At 40.5% G+C, this 22,095-nt stretch overlaps 2 protein-coding genes across 5 annotated transcripts; one reads left to right on the top strand and one right to left on the bottom strand.

Moving 5' to 3' along the window:
* Positions 1-38: 38 nt before the first annotated feature.
* Positions 39-3,326, bottom strand: gltpd2.L (glycolipid transfer protein domain containing 2 L homeolog). 2 transcript variants are annotated; one of them, XM_041587387.1, is made up of 4 exons: positions 3,125-3,326; positions 2,107-2,183; positions 1,502-1,686; positions 39-773 (listed from the first exon to the last, which is right to left on the bottom strand). In XM_041587387.1, exons 1-4 carry the CDS (start codon positions 3,228-3,230, stop codon positions 248-250), a joined length of 894 nt encoding a protein of 297 aa, XP_041443321.1. In that variant the 5' UTR covers positions 3,231-3,326; the 3' UTR covers positions 39-247. The 2 variants fall into 2 exon arrangements, with proteins under 2 accessions (XP_041443321.1, XP_018109327.1); XM_018253838.2 differs by having other exon boundaries at positions 2,107-2,186; positions 3,125-3,324.
* Positions 3,327-8,492: 5,166 nt separating this feature from the next.
* On the top strand, positions 8,493-20,094 carry LOC121401666 (vitelline membrane outer layer protein 1-like). 3 transcript variants are annotated; one of them, XM_041587389.1, is made up of 4 exons: positions 8,493-8,659; positions 9,315-9,427; positions 18,692-18,727; positions 18,923-19,038. In XM_041587389.1, the coding sequence occupies exons 1-4, from the start codon at positions 8,495-8,497 to the stop codon at positions 18,951-18,953; spliced, it is 345 nt and encodes a 114-aa protein (XP_041443323.1). In that variant the 5' UTR covers positions 8,493-8,494; the 3' UTR covers positions 18,954-19,038. The 3 variants fall into 3 exon arrangements, with proteins under 3 accessions (XP_041443323.1, XP_041443324.1, XP_041443322.1); XM_041587388.1 differs by lacking the exons at positions 8,493-8,659; positions 9,315-9,427 and adding exons at positions 15,338-15,406; positions 19,139-19,251; positions 19,616-20,094 and having other exon boundaries at positions 18,692-19,038; XM_041587390.1 differs by lacking the exon at positions 18,923-19,038 and having other exon boundaries at positions 18,692-18,873.
* Positions 20,095-22,095: the final 2,001 nt, after the last annotated feature.

A 22,095-nucleotide genomic window follows, 5' to 3' on the forward strand; every position in this document is an offset into this window, starting at 1 on the left:
AAAAGAACATTTATTACCAAACAACTGAATTTTATTATTATGTATAGGCAACTCCATCAATGGAACCGTGAACTTCACATTAGAAAGTTAACTACAGATAAAACGTCTGTTGAAAGATCTATCCTTGGACTTCACATATGGCTGCTTCATAGCAAACCATACAAAGTATTTGGTATCAGACAGTATCTGACTTTTTTTATTTATCCTCCATTTATTCATAAAGAAATTTACTATATTTAGTCCATCTTCATGGCAGGTCCAGCATACCATGTTCTGTATACACCTCCTGGGTAATGTTGTAGACTTTAACTATGTCATCTACAGTGGTCAGAAGGACAATCTTGGCCTCTTTGTGATGGCTCACACATACCACCTTATACATGTCCTCAAGAGGTGGGAGTGCAAGGAAGGCCACCTCAGCAACCTGCCGAATTAACCAGCTGTGATGGTGTGATAGGGTCTTGCGGTATGCATCGGCACACATCTCAGAAGTTTTATCCCGTCCAACACTCATACCTAGATTGTAAAGGAATACCTCTAAAAACTTCAGGGCCCGGTGCAGGCGCAAGAGTGTTCGACACCCAGAAGGTACATGATTAGGTGGTAGTTCTTTGAAGTTGACCACTTCATTCTCCAGCTCATACTTTACCATGGAGGTAACAGTTCTGTAGTGTTTCCCATGTTCTCCATTTAGATATCCTTGGAGAATGTTGACCTTGGTCATAGCTTCGCTGGAGATGAAGGTGAAGACAGCACCTAAGGCATCCATGAACCTGAGCAAGGAACACAAATTAGAATTATAGTATCAGAATTATTTTATTTCAAGTCTTATACCTAATATATATACTAATTATATACTAATCTGCCTGTTGCATTTTCCCATGTCATAGTGTTGGGAACTATGTTTGGACTTTTGTGAAGGAACATAAAGCTCCATTGTTCTCTCACCATGTGGGGTTCTACAAATTAAACCCAGTTAGTGATGGGTCAAATATTTACCCACAGTGCTTATACTTATATATAAAAGCTAAATTTGTTTGATGTAACATGACATATACTTGCAAAATGTTTCTTGATGCTCCTTAAACGTACAGCATCCAAGAGCCATTGAGCAATTGTAAGGACATGTGGGAGAGGGTTAGAACCTATCAAGATAAGATGGATATGGGGCTTTGAGGATGAATTCAGAGGCATACTCCCCTTAGATAGATGTCTCCTTTGGGGAAAAAATGCATTTTTGGGAATTTGGGTTTTATAGTACCACTCTGTTTGGGCTTCCATAGTGGGTCCTATATACATTTGCCTGGTTTTGTCTCTATCAGGGATACCTGCTTGGTTCAGTGCATTGATGTTTAATATGAAATTCTCAAGTTGAAAATAGGAGCTAGGTTCCAATATTCCCCATTACAGCAACAACAGGGGATCCAGATGTGGAGGGGCCTAAGGGAACTACATTTATAGCAAAATATCCATCTTTCAATAGGACCTTGCCCCTCCTCACTTGATCAGCTGTCTCCATGCTGTGAGATATTCCTCCAGCAAGATATCCTTCTTCTCTGTCACACAGAAGCGGAAGGCCTCCACCATCCTCCCAATCTGAAACTCATGCTGCTTGCAGTTCTTCAGAACATCCTCTAACAACTGCACGTCTGATGGATCCAGCTTGAAGGACGTGGAAGGTTCTACCTGGAAAGGTCCATATTTAAAAGCAATAAAATGTGTTCTTAAATACAATAATTACAGGCCATTGCTGATGAATAACAGGCTGCTGTAGAGCTTATTGTCTGCACAGATTGCTCCTTTCATTCCAGTTCTCTACAGAGTTTCATATATCAGGGACACATTCTGAGTAAAATGGAAGTCTGAAAGGAATTCTTTGTCTATATTAGGGTTCATTAGTCATAGGCCTATGACTGAGGTCTACCTAATGAAGGAACATGGGAGGAACTACCCTCAGTTTGAATAGTGCAGTGACACTGAGGCTGATCCCTTTAGGGCAGTCATATGCTTGTCCAAGGGTGGGCGAGTTTATAGTGGGTTTTTTTGTGTGCAAATGAACCATTATCTACAGTGGGGTGCTTAGAGTTTTTCTTATATTGAACTCACTTTAACTTCCTCAATCACATCATTCTGAATCTGGCTGCAGGGCTTCCCATCTTGGATGCACTCATGGAGGTAAACACCTGCTGTGGGAAAGATGTAGAAGAATTCAGAACCAAATCATGTAAGCATCTATCTTGGCCAGTTTACCATTATGGATGTTATTGGTGGTCATGTGACATCTTTTTGTATTGTGAACATTATGCATCAACAATTTACAAAGAAATTCAAATGTATCACCTGTATTGCGTCATTGCTTGACTCATGTGTGTAATGAAGTTGCTGGGTTTTTTTTGTTTTTTTTTTACTTTGCCCATTATTAATATATGAGGCCTATCAAATAAAAACACATGCTTATCATTTCAACAACCAGTGGCACGTACAAAAAAAAAGTTGAGCTGATACCACCCTGGCTGCTTCCGCCTAATGTCAGGTTCCGTCAATGAATCACTTCAGTGGCCCGTCCCAAATCATACACTGGCACCTTGGTGCCTGTTCACAAATGGGTCAACTTTAGAGTACATGGTGCCCTGAGTAGAATAGTGCATTGGTCGCCCAAGGAGTGTACAAAGTATGATGGATTCTTTATCTTCTGACCAGCTTTACAGCTGCCTACAGAGGTTGATATAAAGAAAAAATTCACTTTGACTTAAATATGTGTATTTTAAGCCTGGAGTCCCCTTTTTAGTGGAACCCTTGTTGAACACCCTTCATATCGCCATGGTCACAACTGACTGATTTCAGGCATATGTTGCTTATTTATTTCAAAAAGAGAACCTGTAGCTTCCACACCAAAAAGACAGGGATTAGGGACACCTTATAGAGATATTATCCTCATTTCGTATGAACCAGAGAAGCCATGGATTTTTTTTTTCTCATTGGACAACGAAGTTAATACTTAATAGAAGTTAATAATGTGGTTGAACAGGTGGATGGAAAGAAAAAGGAGATTCAGTAAAGAGAATAGTTAGTTACTATGGGAGCACAGAACAGAGTGCAAGTGCTGGGAGCTTTAATAACTTACGTAGTTTGGTGATGCTCATATACAGGAACAGAAATAGGAGAACCAATGGGAGGATGAGCCGTAGGACCCCGTGGTAACCCATCTTCATGGGACCCTGGCAAGCCATGATAAGCCTTAAAGTGGCAGATTCCCCATGACTGGAGCGTCCCAGAGCCCCAAGTAGACTAACTCTCTAACAGTCTCTCCCTGGTTTCACAATCTTGCCTGGCATTGATAAGGATTTAACCTTTAAACTCGTAATCAGTGTATTGTGAAAGGGGCAGACTGACACCATGAAACTGAATCTGCTTAGTTTTATATAGAGGCACAACACAACTGGGCAGCCAATGGTTACAGATCTGCTACAGATGTGTCCTTAGCTAAATGATATTGTTCTGAACTGCCTCTGCCCCCCCCCTCGTGATAAATGTACCCCCATGGGAGAGAACCTGTCATGTTTAGGATTTATATTTGTTTTTGTTTATCGTTTTCCATGGGGGTGGGAGCTGCCATGTTTACTCTGCTAAGCTCAAGTCATACACTCATTTATAGGATAACCCTACAAACATTAAAGTAACAATACAATAGGAGCAGAGGTCAATGTGGGGGGGGGGGTAAAGACTCATGTCAATGCATGAAAGTATGTCTCATGGTGGGGGAATGAGGAAGTTATGTTAAGTACAAACCAACCATTAGGGTTGCCACCTAGCTAGCTAAAGTTGGGGCATTGCTAGTAAACTTACCTCCCAGGTCAATTTTCCCTCCAACTTGGTCTTTAAAATCTTGGGCCTTCGCCACTGCCACTACAGCCTCCCCCTCTTGGATCTACTCCCAACCCACCAACTCTCCAACTTGTCATTGTCCTGCCTCTGTGATATCACTGCAGTTGTAACATCACACTTGTGTTTTGTACTGACCGGAAACCCCCTGCAAAGGGAGCAACCGTACCTACTATAGGCCAGACATATTGATAGACAGGAGAACCCCCTGCATAGGGAACAACCCTACCTATTAACTAGACATATTGATAGGAGAACATTTACGTACAATCTTGTAGATAGGGAAATCAGGAGGGTCATGTATAACTTATGTAATTACAGGGACTTGGTCAGGGGTAGATTTGTTTATACAGGCCCTGGATAGTTCCTCTGGGGATAGTCTGTGAAAATCCAGCTGGTTTTGGATGCATAGAACCCCAGGGTCTTTGATCTGACGTCCATTAATTTGATTCAATAAAATGTGTTTAGTGATAAGGCCACATGTGAGGATCTACTCATGTATGGGCAGCTTTAGGTTCCATTTCACGTTACCCCTTCCAGTTCTGAATAGATCAGGGCAGGTTTCTATCCCCTGTGGTTGTCCTACTGCCAGGGTTCAATTCCCTCCTCCCTCACCTTAATCAACCTCTCTCTTTGGCCTTTGCCTCTGTCCCAGACACTGGGAGGCACCAGGACACAGAGCAGAGATATTCCCAGGTAACAGCGGCCCGTCTCTCCTGCCCATGTCTGCACTACTCTATTATATCTTCCCACAATTTGCCCACAATTGACAAATTTCAGCACTTTCTCCAGATTTGACTGCTTATAAAGCTTCCGTATAAATATATCATTCCTATTTCCCATCTTATTAAAAACTTCCTCATCAGAAATATCAATAATTTTAGCTCAGACCTGGCAAAATCAATTTTTTCCTTTTATGGTAGATAAAGAACTTTTTGGGCAACATTAGAAAAAAAGTTTGTCGAAGTTTTCCTACATATCAACATAATTGAAATAATGGGGTCACTCGACATTTGTTTCACCTTTGAGCGTTAAAGGGGTTGTTCACCTTCCAAATTCAGTCATTTTTAGATTGTTCCCCAGAAATATGACACTTGAAACTTCAGTATTAGAAAAATGGTCACACATAGAAAATAGAAAGTCATTGGAAAAAGTCATTATTTCTGGTGATCTGTCTGAAACCAACTAGTTGTTTGAAGGTGAACCACCCCTTTAAATAGAGCCAGTTCCAACACACACAAAAACTGTGGAATGGGTTAATTTAAGAGACACGGGGAGCCCAATTTACTCATTGTTGAATTCATATAAAAATGTGGTCATAATAATCCTTATATTTCATTTGACTTAACTGAAATTCAAATATCACTTGAATGTTGAAAAAACATCTCCCATTGGGGTATATTTATCAAAGAGTGAAGTTAATAGTGAAGTCCCGCCACTAGAGTGAAATTCCGCCACTCTCCATTCATTTCTATGGGATTTTTATAGGCGTATTTATCAAAGGGTGAACTTTTACTTCACCCATTGATAAATACGCCTTTCAAAATCCGATAGAAATGAATTGAGAGCTGCGGAATTTCACTCTAGTGGCGGAACTTCACTCTTTGATAAATTTACCCCATTGACTTTCGAGTTGCTGAGTATCTTGCATTAAAATTTTTGAGATTTTTTTTTTTTTTACAATTCGGAAATCTTGAAAATTTGGCTTCAGAAAAATGAAATTTGAATTTTTTTTGGATTTTCCTCAAATAGCGGCAAAACTCAAAACTCAAATTCAAGTTTCTAATAGATCAGTGCTTAACTAAGGCAGTAGGCTACAATGGGATTGTGAAATTGCCCACATATTAAATGACCAACTGCCAGCAGATTCCACAGTTATAAAATGCTGGTGCCAGTTATGTGATCTCAGCATGTATATAGGGCTCCGGAGTTGTTTCCGGTCACTATTAAGCCCAATCACCTGCAATTCTTTTTCCAAAAAGAGCAACAACCATTTCTTGATAAAAAATGCCTTGATATTTGTTTAATGTTAAATATGCCCTCACTCAAACCATTCAACAAACACTGCCCTTTTCTTTTATTTGGAAAGCTGAAGCAATCCTTATCTGACTTTATGGGTTGCACTAGTCCAGGTCCCTTCTGGGGTGTCAGTGTATCTTCTCTCCAGTTAACAGTGGCAACTAGAGGTCAATCCAACCACTATCAGTCCTTATATATAACAATAGAACGTTAATTGCCTATAATCTAATAACCCATACGGTAATTATGTTCTTATGAATGTCCCATTCTAACGCCACAACATAATGTTTATAACTAAGGGGCAGATTTACTAAGTTTCAAGAATTTTTAAATTTTTTCACAATTTTGAATTTAAAAGCACCAAATTGAATTTGAGTGTGAGATTCATCACAAACAAGGGAAAGTTGTGCTCATGCAATATATTTAAGCTGAATAACTACGTCAAAGTCATCCCATATCTGGCCAGTCCTACGCTCAATTTCATCTGATTCATTAAGAATTCTATTGCTTCATTATACATTTTACAAAGGGGCTAAGTTTTACCTGCAACTTACTTGCTGCTTTCAAAGTAAAACTCCCAAACTTGGCTGCCCTTTTATTAGACACCAGTGGGATCACCTGACTATAGCTGGGAAGGGGTGGGAGCTACAACATGGAGCTGGTCACTGCTCCTGTAGAACTATAACAAACAAGGGAAAGTTGTGCTCACCACTAATTTTTATTTTTTAAAACCATTAGGCGGGGGTGCAATGAGGGTGTGACCACAAAATACATATAGTCAACTACAAGAGTCCTCTGCACTCAACCCATTATCTATATATTTAAGACATTGAGACATTTTGTGCTACTGCTACTGAAAAATGCCTTTGAGTCAGAACTATTTGATTGAATTTTAGACATTAACATTTTTTCATAAATAATATACCATTGAAATTGGGAATAACATCGAATTTATTAGAAAAAATCCACATTATTCTAAAATTCGACCTTTTATAAATAACCCCCTTAAAGTGGCAGAACTCAACTTTCCACAGTGTCAGTGCTCAGAAGTTCTCAGTGACTTCTAATATCCTTATCATTTACAGTAGGGGGTACATTATCCCTTATAATACATGAATGATACTCAGAGTTACCTGTATAACTCAGCCTGCAGCCTTGTGCCTTTATATGGTCACAGAACAACCCCTCAGTGACTTCTAATATCCTTATCATTTACAGTAGGGGGTACATTATCCCTTATAATACATGAGTGATACTCAGAGTTCCCTGTATAACTCAGCCTGCAGCCTTGTGCCTTTATATGGTCACAGAACAACCCCTCAGTGACTTCTAATATCCTTATCATTTACAGTAGGGGGTACATTATCCCTTATAATACATGAGTGATACTCAGAGTTCCCTGTATAACTCAGCCTGCAGCCTTGTGCCTTTATATGGTCACAGAACAACCCCTCAGTGACTTCTAATATCCTTATCATTTACAGTAGGGGGTACATTATCCCTTATAATACATGAGTGATACTCAGAGTTACCTGTATAACTCAGCCTGCAGCCTTGTGCCTTTATATGGTCACAGAACAACCCCTCAGTGACTTCTAATATCCTTATCATTTACAGTAGGGGGTACATTATCCCTTATAATACATGAGTGATACTCAGAGTTCCCTGTATAACTCAGCCTGCAGCCTTGTGCCTTTATATGGTCACAGAACAACCCCTCAGTGACTTCTAATATCCTTATCATTTACAGTAGGGGGTACATTATCCCTTATAATACATGAGTGATACTCAGAGTTCCCTGTATAACTCAGCCTGCAGCCTTGTGTCTTTATATGGTCACAGAACAACCCCCCAGTGATTTCTAATATCCTTATCATTTACAGTAGGGGGTACATTATCCCTTATAATACATGAGTGATACTCAGAGTTCCCTGTATAACTCAGCCTGCAGCCTTGTGCCTTTATATGGTCACAGAACAACCCCTCAGTGACTTCTAATATCCTTATCATTTACAGTAGGGGGTACATTATCCCTTATAATACATGAGTGATACTCAGAGTTCCCTGTATAACTCAGCCTGCAGCCTTGTGCCTTTATATGGTCACAGAACAACCCCTCAGTGACTTCTAATATCCTTATCATTTCCAGTAGGGGGTACATTATCCCTTATAATACATGAGTGATACTCAGAGTTCCCTGTATAACTCAGCCTGCAGCCTTGTGCCTTTATATGGTCACAGAACAACCCCTCAGTGACTTCTAATATCCTTATCATTTCCAGTAGGGGGTACAATCTGCTTTGTTAGACCTCGATGAAAGCCTCACAAATGCATAAAGAATAGCTACATCTGCTGGGAGGCTGCTTGTTATTTCACAACGTGTATTTCATTTGCTAACTAAAATACTTTTTTTAAAGAAGTAATTTTGCAATATCAAGGTTATTTTGAACACTGTTGATAAATACTGTACAGAAGAAATATGCAAATTTTTGAATGATTAACTGCTGACTGGTTCAATGCACTTTAGGTTGGTCAATAAATAGCGGTGTGTGTCCAATTTGAGGAGACATTGGCATCAAGTGTAGATCTCAGAATGCTTCTCTCTGTGTCCTACCTTGCACTTCTCTGTGTTTTCCCATTAGTCCATGGGTTTGTTGATATCCTCATTATAGAGGTGCCAAATGGAGGTCGGTGGGGTGTCTGGGGACCTACTGAAAAGTGCCCTATTGGATATGTGGCCAAAGGATTCTCAGTTAAGGTAAGTCTCAGGAGAGATGGTGGTGCTGTGGTGGTCAATAGAGATGGGGTGGGAGGTTCTGTGCAAGAGAAGAGTTGGTGGTGTAGCATCTGCACTAAATTACTTTCTTATATTACTTTCTTATATAAATATAATGGCATTGAAATGGTATTTTAAAGTATTTTGAAGCTATTTAGTCCAACATCAAACATGGCAGGCGGCATGGTGGAATCGGTAGGTTCAATGGAAAGACCCATGTAGAATTAGAGTGCCCAATTGGTGATTGGGTTAATAAGTTAAAGGGAAAATTCCATGTAGGAAGAAAGAACCATAATGGCAGCAACAGGGTTTTTTGGATTAAAGGGAAAATAACAAAATATAGAAGGAAGCCTTTCCTTATGCTTTTCATCTTAGTTTTGTCAGCTGACAAATGAGAGATAGAACTGAGCAGATGAGCACCAGGAGGCCATTCCTGCATCAATTACTTCATTTTCTCATGGCTGGTCACTCAAAGAGTCCAGCAGAAGGCTTCCTAATTGCGAATTCATGATATTGCAATGTCAATTGTAATTCATTTTTGGAGGGTTTAGTTCCTAATGGCACTCACTAATGGATTAAAGGGACAATCCAATATATGAACAAAGTACCCTAATCCCAAGGATATTTTCTATTTCAGGTTGAACCCCCACAGGGATCTGGTGATGACACTGCACTAAATGCCCTCCGACTGCACTGCTTTCCCTTTAAGAGCAATGACAAGGAATATACAGTCACATCTACAGAGGGAGAGTGAGTAATATTCCAAGCTTTGCTTTTTCAGTTTAGTGTTGAAGGCAAACTAAAGCCCAACAAATGATTAAACTTTAATGATAACCCAGAGGTACAGAAGCCTTCAAAGCTGCCCCTAGTATCTGCAATTCTTTCTGAGCTAAGTTGTCTCCCACCAGGCTCATTGCAAAGGACACAGGACAGGTACAGAAGAAAATCACTTGACCTTTATTCCCTATTAATAACATTGGGATCACTGACCTTCCTATATATTTATCTTTATTCCCTATTAATAACATTGGGATCACTAACCTTCCTATATATTTATCTTTATTCCCTATTAATAACATTGGGATCACTGACCTTCCTATATATTTATCTTTATTCCCTATTAATAACATTGGGATCACTGACCTTCCTATATATTTATCTTTATTCCCTATTAATAACATTGGGATCACTGGCCTTCCTATATATTTATCTTTATTCCCTATTAATAACATTGGGATCACTGACCTTCCTATATATTTATCTTTATTCCCTATTAATAACATTGGGATCACTGACCTTCCTATATATTTATCTTTATTCCCTATTAATAACATTGGGATCACTGACCTTCCTATATATTTATCTTTATTCCCTATTAATAACATTGGGATCACTGACCTTCCTATATATTTATCTTTATTCCCTATTAATAACATTGGGATCACTGACCTTCCTATATATTTATCTTTATTCCCTATTAATAACATTGGGATCACTGACCTTCCTATATATTTATCTTTATTCCCTATTAATAACATTGGGATCACTGACCTTCCTATATATTTATCTTTATTCACTATTAATAACACTGGGATCACTGACCTTCCTATATATTTATCTTTATTCCCTATTAATAACATTGGGATCAGCCATCATTTTACCAGCCAGGCTGGTAAAATACCGGCCAGGTGGCAACCCTACTCATACCACCAAATGGGCACAATTTCTTCCTGTACATTAAAATTCTGCAAATGGTAGGCCTCCCCCAAACTGTTCCACAAAGTTGGAACAACAGAGTTGTAAGAAATGTCATTGGACCCAGTAAGGTTTGATTTCATGGGGCTCACACCATACAAACAGCCCCAGGCCATTATTCCTCCTCCACCAAACTTTGCTTATACTTTAAAGGAGAACCAAACCCCCCACAATGTTAAGTTCCCACTTGCCCCCCTCCCTGCCTCCCCTGCAAAGTCTTACCCCAGGATTCTGTCCCCTCTTTAAAAAGTGACATGCAGAATTAGCTCAGTGGAGCTCACGGGCGCCATCTTCTTCTCTTCCCTAAACTTCATGTCTTCTTCCTCCCCTTCGGCAATTTCCATCTGTTTTGGCGCATGCGTAGTTGTCGCGAACCGGAAGGTTGCTCCAACTGGGCATGCGCCCTTACCCCACTCACTTAGATTAACGAAGAGAAGCTGCGCTCGTTAGCGACCCATCCCCGTTCCAAACAAATAATAATTTTTCAAAGTAATTTCCTTTTTCTGTGTAATAATAAAACAGTAGGTTGTACTTGATCCCAACTAAGATCTAATTAATCCTTATTGGAAGTAAAACCAGCCTATTGGGTTTATTTCATGTTTATAACATTTTCTAGTAGACTTATGGTATGAAGATCCAAATTACAGAAAGATCCTTTATCAGGAAAACTCCAGGTCCCGAGCATTCTGGATAACAGGTCCCATACCTGTAATAATATTTCAACTAAGGAATGGGCTTTTATCCTAACTGTTAGGCAGGTTATATATAGAGTCAAAAGGTTGAACTTGATGGACACATGTCTTTTTTCAACCTAACTTACTATGTTGCTCCTGGAGTTCCAGTAAATATTGTTGGTAACATGCTATCCTCAGGTATTGCATGCCTACAGGCTTCTGGGACTCTATAGGGTTTGAGATGAACCCATACCTGTGCACCAGTTATTATATCATGTCTTAATATGTTGGTGCAACCTGGCAGTTTAGAGAACACCTCAGTATTTCTCTGCAGGAATTCCTTTACCCTCTGCATTTGTACAGCAGTTAGTGTCGCTGCTACTTTCACATCAAGTATCTCATTTTGGGTTTCCCTCAGAGGAGCCTTTATTGCAGAAAGAGATTCTCTCTCCTTCCAAGGGAGTCCCCTGATCAGTAAGGATTTCTGTGGGGATACCAGTGTGAGTAAACACATGTACCAGTTCTTGAGAAAGTATTCTATAAAGAAATTGCCTCTATAGCGTGTGACATAATCCAGAACTACAAGTACATATTGGTGTCCTCCAGCAAAGTTCACTAATGGCCCAAAATCCCTAGTGATTCTTTCAAAAGGAACCTCTATGATAGCGGCTTTGGAAATGTCTCATAGGAGCAGTAAACTGGCACTTTGGCCAAGACTTACAATAACTCTTAACTTTGGTATGTGCACCTGGCCAGAAAAACCTCTGCAAAAAATGTTCTTTGGTTTTATCACAACTAGCTGTTACGCTACGTCCCCACTTATTTGATCAACTTGGTAGAGCAAATCTTGGTTCATAGCCAAGTGCAGATGTACCTTGTCAGCTCCAGGGAATTGAGGTTCTGTGTTTAGTACTTTCATATTTTCCCAGACTTTTGCAAATGTGGGTCCCTCCGAAAATTATATTGTGAAATCTCTAAATCAGGCATACTAGGAATAGTCTCCTCTACAAGTACATCTAGGAGAAGATTCTATGCTCTGTAACTTTATACCTAATGAATATTTCCAAAATCCAATAATTTACAACCAAGATGCCACCAAAATGCTGATTCACACTCATCATATCACATGTGGACTACTGTAACTCTCTATTAGTTGGCTTTTCCCTCCAGACACTGTCACGTCTTCAGTTCACAATGAAAGCTGCTGCTGCTAGGCTGCTCATCTGCTGTCATCCCACTCTCCCGTCTCTGTACTGGTCTTCACTACCTTTCAGAATAAAATTCAAATGAATGACCCTGACATTCAAAGTAATTACAATTGTTATGTTCTTCAACTGACTTACTCTCCCTATACTGCCATAGTCATCTTCTACACTTGAGAAAGGGCATTTGCAGCCCGAAACATGTAGTGTGGACAAAAATAAAAGCACAATAGCAGACAATTTCTACCTAAGTGTATGATTCCCAATCTCTTTGATTTATCTTCCACTGACCTACTCATCTACTGAGCTTAGTTCTTCTCTGCTGCCCTGCTCCTCATCCACTGACCTCCACTCTTTTCCTGGCATATTCCACCTCTACTAACCTACTTTTCCTTTACCTACCTGCTGCTCCTCCTCTACTGACTTACACTATTTTACTGCCATATTCCACCTCTACTAACCTACTTCTCCTTTACTGACCTGCTGTTCCTCCTCTACTGATCTACACTCTTTTCCTGGCATATTCCACCTCTACTGACCTACTAATCCTCTAATGACCTTCTCATCTACTGAGCTTAGTTCTCCTCTGCAGCACTGCTCCTCCTCTACTGACCTACACTCTTTTCTTGACCTTCTCATAATCTACTGGACTCACTTCGCCTCTATTGACCAACTCATCCTTTACTGACCTATTCTACCTCTACTGACCTACTTCTTCTCTATTGACCCACTGCTCCTTTAATGGCCTACAACTCATCTACTGGCCTGTCTCTCCTCTACTAACCTACAGCTTCTTAATTCACCACTCATTACCTCTTTACATAGTCTCATTAAATACTTTTATAGAGCTGCCTCCTCCCTTTTTCTTGAATTCTCATCCACATTCTGTCTGACTTTCTCCCAAACTCTCTACTTTTGAATTTGTTTAGATAAACTTTTCTTAATATACCCTGGCATTTCTTCAGTATACTACTAAATGCAGGGCTCAATGCCACATCTCTTCCTTTGCCAACTCTTTTTTTGCCCATCCCTACATCTTGTGTTTCATCCTTTCTCTTTTCAGCTTTCAGCTAAATCATCGCTTTTTGTTCAGGGCTCTCCTTACCTCTTGTTTTGGTTGTATTTTTGTATGTAACCTGTATTTTCAAAGTATATCCAGGAATAACTAGGTGGGACCAGTCAGGATGCCTGGGATCCACTAGAGAACCTGCACTTGGATTAGAACTTTTCCAGATGGGCCAGTCTGACCATGGATGAGTCAACACAGTGGAGACAATTTTAATTCTGGTGCTGGAAGCTAATAAAAATAAAATAGTGATATTAACTAGGAGTAATTTAAGACATTATGGGTTATTTACATACCCTGGGGGTGCAAGTTTGAGCCCCATAGTACTCACTGCATCCTTTGTGATAAATGAGACATGTTGAGTTTATTCCTCCTGCTAGATAGAGACAGTGACAGTGCTATATCTTGAAGCTCAGGGGGGACTTGTGCAAATATTGGTTTCTATAGAAGGATGGTTATGGGCAAAGCCAAAATGCAATATTACAGTATCTATACTTTCATTGTTTCTTTCTGTGATTGGGTAATGGGTTAAGCACTCTATGCATGTCCCTAGTGTGCGTGACTCTTGTTTTCAGCATCTTGTGTTTGGTATTGGTATTGTGCCAGCATCTCACAAGGTAACGCACCATGTGAACACTGAGTGTGAGATCTATACAACTGTTGCTGTTAAAGAGACACTTCCAGTATCCTGATCACTGTCATATGTTCTGCTTCAGGTTGGACCTCCACAGGGATTAGATGATTACTCTGGGCTAAATGTGATCCAACTGCAATGGTTTCCCTTCCAATATACTCCCAGGGCATGAAGAGATCATGTTTTTCCCCCAAACAAGTGAAAATATGCTGCCTTCAGATTTACTTTATCAGGTGTGCTGCTAGAGGAATGCTGGGAGGTTCAGACATTAAACCTTTGGTGATATCACATCACAAGTACCAAGTGTTCAATGAGAAGTTTTCACTTGTAGAGTGAGGTGCCCCATTGCATTGGGAAATTGAGACTACTGAACATGCCCAACCCCAGATAATAGTTTAATTAAATTATCTATTTTGGCTTTCTTCTAAAGAGTAGATCAGAAAAGAAAAGAATAGTATAAATCCTCCTTGGCTTCTGTGGCCCCCAAATCTGTGTGGCTGCTCCCACAGAGGGGCTGAACAATAGTTCATCAAATAAGGCAGAGATTTGGGGACTGTTCCTTGCTCTAAAGTTCAAGAAGTAAGCCCAGCCTGAAGGTCAGGTAGATGTGCAACTTGGAACTACAGTATAATAAAAAGCTGTTTATAGCCTGGGGGAGGCACTAACAAACTGTTGGAATTAAAGGGGACTTGAATCAAGAAAGGTTTCAAATCCACTGCTCTACTTGGCTGAACAGGTCTTTTCCTTTATTTAGGTTTGAGATATGGTCCCACCCTATAAGGTGTCTCAGGGCCAACTCAGTTCCATCCTAACATGAAATTGAAGAATCTGGACCATCTTGGGGACATTGGACCCAATTACACCCTTATGGCACCTGTTGTATTAAGACCAGGGTAGAAGAGAAACAAGGGATTGGTGATGACACTGCCCTTAATGATGTCCAGTTCCTTTGCTGTGGTGGCTGAATTTAATAACTTCTGGGATCAAACCTGACCTATGCGTAGAAATTGTAGGAAGAACCTTTGAAATGGTTGAGGTTTCCTTTAAATATTGAACAAAAACTGTAGAAATTAGTTTGTTCGAATAAAAAAGCAAATAAATTCAAGGGTGCATCACCGCTACTCATTAGGGAACTTACTTACAGTGGTGGTAGGACCAGAGCAGAACTGCCATTGTGGTGATATAAAAATGTACTGGATGCAGAAGAATAGAGTCAGACCATCTTAAATTTCACTATTTAAGCAAGAACCTGGACAGAAATGGTTGTACATTGAAGTGGGCGGTGCCTGAATGTACAGGGTATGTGCAAGGCTTAACTGGGCGTGGTCTACAAAATGTAACTCATGGTACATACCCCCTGTTGCCTTACTCTGTCTGTGCCCTGAAAAGCTCAAAAAGGTAATTCAGCCATACAAGAATATTGGGGGGAAGGGGGGTATTGTCCTACTATAACTATGTGATGGGGCTCTTGCTAGTCAAGTGTGGTGGTCTCTACAAATGGTGGTTATTTTCATTTAAGTGGTCTTTGGTACCATATCCAAAGACTGCAGGGGATACTTTCAAATATTGGGGAGAAAGACACTATAACATTCATTTTGGGCAGAAGTTCTTAGCATATTGTAGAAACCTGTCTGAATGTGGGTGATCATTTTCTACGTGAATATTGGGGAATCACTATTGTACTATATACGACAGGTCCCTTTGATATAAATATGGGGGCCATTTCTCTGACCTGTTGGGTTTTTACAGTGTCTGGTTTAAGATCAGGGGTCTCTGCTGCTTAGTATTATGTGATACCAGCTGCACCCTCATAGATATTTAGTGGTATGTTATATTAAAGTGAGTGTGCCTACTATAGTGAGTGTGAGTGTGCCTATGATATATATCAAGGTGTCCCCGTTGTACTATAGATTATCTGCTTGGGGGATCCAGCTGTGTATTTGAGGGGTCCAACTGTAATGCATAAAATTGTGGGGACCATGCCTGGGGCTCTTGTATTGCAAACATATAATAGTGATCCTGTTGGTCTATATAAGAACTACAATGTATTTCTTATCTGTACAAATATTGGGGGGAGTCTTGTTGGGAGTCATGTTGTGCCAGTATAAATACTAGGGGGGAAGAGGCTTAAATAGAGACAGTCACGATTATGTTCCAAAAGTGATTTGTCTCCATGAAGAACAATAGCCGTGACTGGTGTATATAAGGAGTAACCTGTGTAACTGGACATTTCCTATTGGTTTATTATTTGGACCTTGTGCTGAAAAAGTCCCAGACAGAAACATTGAAGGAAAGAAACTCAATCATATGTGTAATAAGCTTCTCATATGTAATAATCGTCAAATGTTTGGGGTTTGAATGAATAATAGGAAGAAAAGCCTTTGGGCTGTACCAACATGCTTACCAGGGGCATCATGGTTTATTAGGACCACACCAGGTGATAAATGGTTGCTAAATCATAGACTTAATCAGTGGAGAATATTAATCAGACTGTATGTCTGGAATGAGCTTTCTCTAACCCCCCTTGTGAATACTGCCAGATGGTTTGGTCCAACTCTCAGACATCCTATGAGGAACCCCTCACCCCAGCCATGAAGGCCACCAGCCCCCTTGCAACTACCCCTATCCCTCTACTACCTACAGCCTACCTACTTGATGCCACCACCGGACCCAATGAACTCCCAGCCATCGGCAAATCTTTCCCCCTGTCCCGCACATCACAGGCAACAGTCCTGCTGGCCCAGTCCAACCCTGCACCCCATTAAAATCTCTCTCTCAACATTTTCTTTACTGTGTTCTTTGCAGTTGATCTTCTGGTCATTGGTAGAGGTTTATCACCATTGGTGCCACTCCGTGACTGCTCTCTGTGCTCTTGTTTATTGGCTGCTGTTCCTGCCACGTTTTGCTCTGTACTCCACTGCAGGAATATTACATGTGGATTTCGGTTCCTAGTGTTGTATAAAGCCATTTATGACTATTAGTAGATTAGCATTGGCTGTTTGCCTAGAATGGAAATGCCCCAGTCTGACTCTCGTGGGAAATGCTTTGATAGACAAACCTTATGTGGATTATTAAAGTTGTGTACCCTTTACTTATCTGGGATAAAAGTTTTATTTGTGATGACTAATCTCACTTTGGGGCAGATTTAATTCAACAGGAAAACATTTTCATGGTGTATCACATGATAAATTATAGGAGAGATTGTGTTTCAGAAGAAAACACTTTTGTAATTCAGCTCCAGTTTTTCTTAAAGACTAGTCCATACACAGCCACATATAATTCTTGGTGTTTTCATTATAGTAATGTCTCCTTTATGCCCCCAGAACAACCAGATAGCTGTAGTGCCCTATTGTGACCACCGGATGTCAGCACATGCTCCATCTGTCAGGCCTCTGTTCATTTGGCACAGGGGGACACTAGAGCTACGGCCACCCCCAAAACTGCCAATAGCTCCAGGGTTCCCTCGCTGACCTGTGACATTGTACCAAATTATCTGTTCCCTTCTGGGTAGTCTGGCAAGGTGTGGGTTCCTTTAACAGCCTTGTACAAAATAAAGATGCCACAATTGCTGTATTTTTAATGAGCATGAGATGCAGAACTGCCTATATTACAGGTTAATCAGAACCATAAAAAACAAAGAATATCATTAAAGAACAAAGCAATACAGAAAAACAATTTCTTAACCCCACATATAACTGAGAGTTCAGGCCTGATTTTTAGTTAGTATTCCTAACTAATAGTTACGATCCCTAGTGGTCTTACAGCAATGAAATCCAGTAGGATTGATAGTTAAGGGTATCTCTCCTTAGGCATAACGTGAAGAGACCACAGTACTGAAGGGATTCAGAAATAAGGGGTTGTGTAATAAAAGGCAATACATTTGCCCAGGAGCAATAACCCATAGTAACCAATCAGTTGGTAGACTTTACTGGTCACCTGTTTAAAAGCAAACATCTTATTGGTTACTATGAGTTACTGCTCCTGTACAAACTTAGTGCCTTTTATTACATATGGAGGTTAGTATTCTACTCCTTGGACATTTCTACTAGAGAAGATCAAGACCACTAGCTGGAAGCCTTAAAGGTGTATCTTCAATTTTCCACATTGCCTCTACATTAGTCCTATTGCAAGCTCCGCCTTTGGTTACACCTGTCATGTATTTATCTATCTCAAGTGCCATGGGTATAAACTTGTGCCGTTTATAAATAATCCTGTTGTTCCTGTTTAAGAACCCTAGGCAGCCTATCATCTTATTGCCACTCCCTTCCTCCTCTACATAGAGTAGCAAGGGCCCAGTTGAGAGAAAGAGTCTGGTGTAACCCATTTTTCTGCCACACTAAGCAAGACTTCTCATTCTGTGCCAAGATAGGGTTGCACAGATTAAAAACAATTGGTTTGTAGGAGAAGGAACGACCATGGGCCCTTTAAAGATACAGAGCCCCCTCCCCTTCTAGGTGCTATATAATCTCATGAACTGTTGAATTAGTGTCTGTTTGTGTAGTTTTCCTTCATGTGTGTCACAATAAACAATTGCTCCTTAAAGCATCACTCAATATGTCTGTCTTAAAGATTCATGTGAAAACCACTTAACAATGTTCTCTTGTGTCTGCTGGAAGTATCATTTGGTCTCTGTTTCATCCCATGTATTTTATGTTCTAATCAGAACCTTTGTTTTCTTTCTAGTGAAGTAATTTCCCAGTATCAGGTTTCCGGGCACAGGTGGGAAATGCTCAGCTGAAGTAACACTCTAATACATCATTAACTTACTAGTGGGTCAACCCCCGTTGGGCTGTCGATAAATACTGGTATTTTGGCCATTTATGGGACATTCCCTGGTGTCTCCATCTGATATTCATCTCACCATGATGCTGCTCTTGGTCTCCTCCCTTGTACTTCTCTTTTTTTCTCCTGCAGTGCTTGGGATTTACAATACCCCTTTTATTAGTGTCCTAAATGGAGGGAAGTGGGGCATCTGGGGAAGAGATGAAAAATGCCCCACTGGTTATGTGGCCAAAGGATTCTCTGTTAAGGTAAATCTATGGGTTGGATCATGTGGGTTGAAGTGGGTAAGAATATATGTAGTTTGGCAATGGACTGATCAGATGTGGCTGTAATTTTGTGGTGTTTCAGGTTGAACCCCCACAGGTATCAGGAGATGACACTGCACTAAATGGGATCCGACTGCACTGCTTTCCCTTTCAGTCTACTGTCAAAGAATACACAGTAACCTCTACAGAGGGGCCGTGAGTTGATAGCATGCTAAATTCTATCTTTTCAGTTTAGTGTTAAAGGACAACTAAAGCCTAACAAATGAGTGAGATGTTCAGTTGAATGAGGAGATTTAAAAGCACTGAGAATGTACAACCCCAACATATTTATTACAGGTCTTTATTAGACTAGGCCAGCTAAGTACCAAATGCTATTAATGTTCCTTACATCTGCCCCCCCCACCAAGAAGGGCCCAAAGCAGTGGGTTTGCCCCACAAGAAGGGCCCAAACAGTAGTTGGGGTGCTGAAGACCAGATAGGGTGAGCTTTGGGATAATGTATATTTGCTCTACAAGATACTTGCTGTTGTACATAGATGACCATGGACTTCTCCTTTTAGATTTGGGACATGGTCCCGCCCTACATGGTGTCTCTGTGGTAACCTCACGGCTTTCTCCTTAAGAGTGGAACCTCCTCAGAAACATGGTGATGACACAGCTGCGAACAACATCATGTTTAAGTGCTCAGATGACCGTGAACTTGAAGGATCTGGACTCTCTTGGGGGTCATATGGACCATGGAGCCAATATTGCTACTATGGCATCTGTGGTATTCAGACCAAGGTAGAAGAGAAGCAATGGGGTGGGGACGACACGGCCCTTAATGATGTCCAGTTCTTGTGCTGTGAAGGCTGAATTTTGTAATGACTCCTCATAATTGATGATGGACATAAGCCTTACTTGTGTGCAGGTCTAAGCATGTGGAACTGTTGACATTTTTGAAGTTTTCTTTCTAACAACTATAGAGGTGATTACAGAATTTGGCTTAAAGGAAAAGTAGCTGCTTATAATATGAAGTATAATTTAAAAAATAACATGATTTATGTGTTGCTTGTCTTTACTGATTTATTGGACACATTCACTACTTGATATCGGAGGACTTCTTAAAATGGTAGTGGGGGGAGTAAAACAGCTGTTATGGGGTTCCTATTTTTAATGGATGTATGGTAATAGAGTTATACTACCCAAATAGGGTTATACCACCCACACTTCTCAGGGGCCTTGGGCCAGTTGCAAGGCTTGGATAGGATGGTACTATGGTAAGATAAGGTCCCTCTATAGAAGTCTAGCCAAGGCTTTAAGCCATTCCACTTCAACTGCCTCTAGGATAAGCTCTTGGTTGATCATATGGGGACAGGTCCACCTCCAGCAATTGGCACTTGAAACACCCTCTGGTTCAGCTGAGGACAGACGCTCATTGTTCTGAAATTGTGGACTACTTGATGTTGCAATATTGAGTTGTTGGCCTCAGGCGGAAGAGGATCTAGAGAAAATATCAATCAATGGCCAGGGATAAGCATTTTAGGGAGAGGGGACAGCCTTGGTGTGTACCCCTTTACAGTTTAATCCCATCAGACAGCACTCCATTAACCAATATTTGTACCTAATGGTTTAAATATAGTGCCCGAGTAGCAAACTTATAGCATTATCCTGCATTAAAATATTGGAGGACCACCTAAGTAAATAAAGCCCATTTGGTCAGGATGTCCTATTTCAGGCCCCAAAGTTCTAAATTGGTTAGACGGGACCTTGGTGATTTTTACAGGTCTCAGTGAAAATCCCACCTGGAGCAAGTGTTTTTGCAGAGGTGGTTTTAGCACCAGCTTCTCATTTCATCTACCATAATGTCCTTTTAGAGATATTAGGGGGAAGAGCATATATTTGTTGGAAGTAGTCCTTAAATAATTGTGGCCAGGCAGGGTAGTCTCATCCCCCATTACTATTTCTACTTTTTGATGCAGGAAATATACCTGCTAAACCCTTTGTCCTTGCAACAGAACAGAACAATTATCCTGCTTTGCTGCAAGGTGGGCATCCTGGGTAACCAGAGATGGGCTTTCCTTAAATGATTTTCTCTCTGTGGTGTCTGCACCATTTTGGTAGGGGGGACCAAAAGTTGATGCCAATCTCTTTGATCATCCCAGGCACATGTTGACCTTATTACACTGCCTCATCTTGTGGTCCCTTCATTTGTAGACATGGTCCTCCTGGTAATCTCTTATATGTCTGCTTAATTATTTAGTTTTATTGCAGTTAAATCTTTACAATTGTTTGCGTTAGTTCCAAGGTTAGGCCTTCATGTTTCTCCTCGCTGACACTGTTTTAGAGCTGCATAAATTTTGAGGTCACAGTTTGCAAATTCTTCCAACTTGCATCTGTTGAGAATGTGTTGCCATTTGGAAATAGAGACCTTAATCATTTTGCAACAGTTGAGTTAGTTTGATCATCAGTTCCCATAGTCTTCTCTAAGCCATTAGGTACTGACTGGAAGTGTGTAGCCATAGACTAATCATGGGTTTCTTAAGATTTGAACACGTCAGTAATTCTTTCTTCCATCTTTGGTATTGAAGCAGTGGTTGTCAGACCTTTTTACTTCAAGCATCTTGTTTGGACCCTCTTAGATCATTACAAGGTTATAGATAAAGTTAATCAATGGGGATTCATTGACTATAGTTCCACGAATATCTTGGAAAACACATAACATTCTCCCTACATCTCATTCTCAATGGTCTCAGCCTAAACCACCCCTGACTCTGCTCCAGATGCCCCCCGGGGGCAGACCCATTGGGGCTCATTTATCAATACTGGGCAAATTTGCCCATGGGCAGTTACCTATAGCAACCAATCGGTGATCAGCTTTTTAAAGCCAGCTGCAAGCAGTACAATGCATGCAGCAATCTGATTGGGTGCCATGGGTTACTGCCCATGGGCAAATTTGCCCAGTGTTGATAAATGAGCCCCATTGTTTGGAAATCACTGTATTGAGGACCGTAGGGAATCAGTGCAAACATTGGAACATGGCTTTTGAGGGGTAAGACTT

This window comes from Xenopus laevis, chromosome 3L (assembly GCF_017654675.1).
Source record: "Xenopus laevis strain J_2021 chromosome 3L, Xenopus_laevis_v10.1, whole genome shotgun sequence".
Classification (NCBI taxonomy): domain Eukaryota; kingdom Metazoa; phylum Chordata; class Amphibia; order Anura; family Pipidae; genus Xenopus; species Xenopus laevis.